Genomic DNA, 2,164 nt, shown 5'->3' on the forward strand with positions numbered 1-2,164 from the left:
ACCAAATCCAGTCGTTGCGCGCACGCTCCGAAGTACAGTCGCGGCGGAAGAAAATCAGTCCTATTACTTTCCGGACAAACCCTGTATTTTCCCTGAGATCCAATTGAACTTAGGAAGTTCACTTCGTTCCTGTACTAAAGATAAAAAATCTGGATTTCAGTTATGATGATATTGTGCGCAAACCCAATGTTTCTACAACTTTATCTTCATTTCATTAATCATATGATAAAGTTCCTGGAATGTTATCCTGAATATCAATCATTTCCACAACTAAATGTGGACGTACAGCAATTAGGGTTTTAAATTCGTCCTGACTTTTTACATCTTGACGGTGTGTTACCAAGTACTTCAAGGCTACTTTCTTTAAATTTGAAATCGAATATGTATCAACAACTTCCAAAGTATTGAGGACATTTTCAACACTCAGATTTCGGTGCATGGCTGCAACACACCTTTTCTTCAGGCTTTGTAAATTGTATTTTTCTGCTGCAGCTAAAATTTCCGGGGCAAACTTCTTTAATTCCGAATCCTCGACTTTATCTATATAAATAAAACTAAGCATCTTTTCAACCACTTCTGGCATCATATCCTTAATTTCAACTAATGAGTTGCATTTTTCAGACACTTCGTTCGTAAACATTACTGCAAAAACTTTGCTACGTGCGGCAAGAACAGCTTTGTGTGCTCCAAATATTTTCTCCTGTACAGTAATTTTAACATCCTGAAAGTTTTGATCATCAACATAAAATTTAGCCATATCTTGAAGAAAATCATTCGATTCAAAAAGCTGAGATGAGATTTTTCCATAGACGTGTTCAGGCATAGTTTGCGTTGAATCAAAAATTCGAACTTTACAAGTAATTATTAAATTTTTTGTTAAACTTTCATTCCAAATCAATTTTTCATAAATGGATTTTACGCCGGGGTCTATAGTTTATGAATCCTTCTAGCACACAAGCACATGGTCTATTTATTATTCCTGATGACTCATTTTCAAGGCAAAGCAGAGTATCCACATACAATTCACTGCTAAATGTTTTTTTTAACTTGATCTCTAGATTTTTATTGCTATCTGCAGTTATTTCCAAAGGTTTAAATTAAAGATACCATTTTTGCGATTCTTCTTCGCCTTCAGGAAATTCAGGAGATTTGAGTAGTTTCACCACTTTACAGACAACATCGTAGTTTTCGATTGTCCACCTGAGGCCGATAGTGCTAAAGTTCAATTTCGTCGAACAGTGTAAGTCATCACTAATGTCAGTCATCTTTACACTTGGAATACTTGCATTAGACATGATACACATGTAAGAAAGCATTTTCATTGAAAACTGTCTTTTTCGAGATAAAATCCAAATTTTCAGGAGCCTGATTATTACTAGCACTTAAGCTGTGGCTATGAAAAAAAATTCCGACCGAAATCGCCACCGTCGCAAGTACCCGATACCAACAGATGGCGCCATCGGCAAGAAAGGGTTCTATTCCATGCAAAGCTACCTAGAGCCGGCAAGAGGGTGAGGTTGGTAATTCAGACTTCTGCTGAGACAACATTGTACCTGCGGTTGGTAAAACAAAGAGGTCGGTCATTTTAAGGTTATGTTTTATACCAAGTCGATAAAACTATATGGTTAGTAATGGATATTCTTGCTATTCAGAATTATATGCTTCTATTCCATGCGAAGTAACCATCAATCGGTCAAACAGTTTATTACTATCCCCCGATAAAACATTAAAGTCAGCAATTTTTATATTTATCATTCTCGCATCGTTTTATGAGGTAGGGAGTCATTTTACCATGGGTCGGGAAAACTGAAAGATCTTTAGCTTTTCTAAAATGTCATTTTACCATTGGTCAGTAAGGTAGGGAGTCATTTTTATCACCAGTCGGTAAAAAAGGGAGGTCGGTAATTGTTATATTATTATGCTACCCCCGACCGGTAAAGTAGGAATGGTATAATTTAGGACCTGCCGTTTTCTGTTCTCCGCCATGACAGCTTACCAATAGAAGCTGAATTGGAGGACTCTGATTGGGGTGCAGATTTTAACTGACTTTCAATGATGAACCTCTGCCTACTCCAGCAACGCGATCTTTATTTGAAAAGTAAAGTAGGGAGTCATTTTACGATCGGTCAGTAAGTTAGGGAGACATCCTACCATCAGTCGTTAA

General features: G+C 37.1%; 1 protein-coding gene across 1 annotated transcript; it reads right to left on the bottom strand.

Moving 5' to 3' along the window:
• Positions 1-214: 214 nt before the first annotated feature.
• On the bottom strand, positions 215-823 carry LOC117177372 (speckle-type POZ protein B-like). The gene has a single exon (XM_033368017.1). It carries the CDS (start codon positions 821-823, stop codon positions 215-217), a length of 609 nt encoding a protein of 202 aa, XP_033223908.1.
• Between the last annotated feature and the right edge of the window lie 1,341 nt (positions 824-2,164).

Source organism: Belonocnema kinseyi, chromosome 1 (genome assembly GCF_010883055.1).
Source record: "Belonocnema kinseyi isolate 2016_QV_RU_SX_M_011 chromosome 1, B_treatae_v1, whole genome shotgun sequence".
Classification (NCBI taxonomy): domain Eukaryota; kingdom Metazoa; phylum Arthropoda; class Insecta; order Hymenoptera; family Cynipidae; genus Belonocnema; species Belonocnema kinseyi.

Bases quoted from the DNA above. Each gene is read 5' to 3' on its own strand.
- LOC117177372 (XM_033368017.1), bottom strand. From the start codon at position 823: ATGCCTGAACACGTCTATGGAAAAATCTCATCTCAGCTTTTTGAATCG.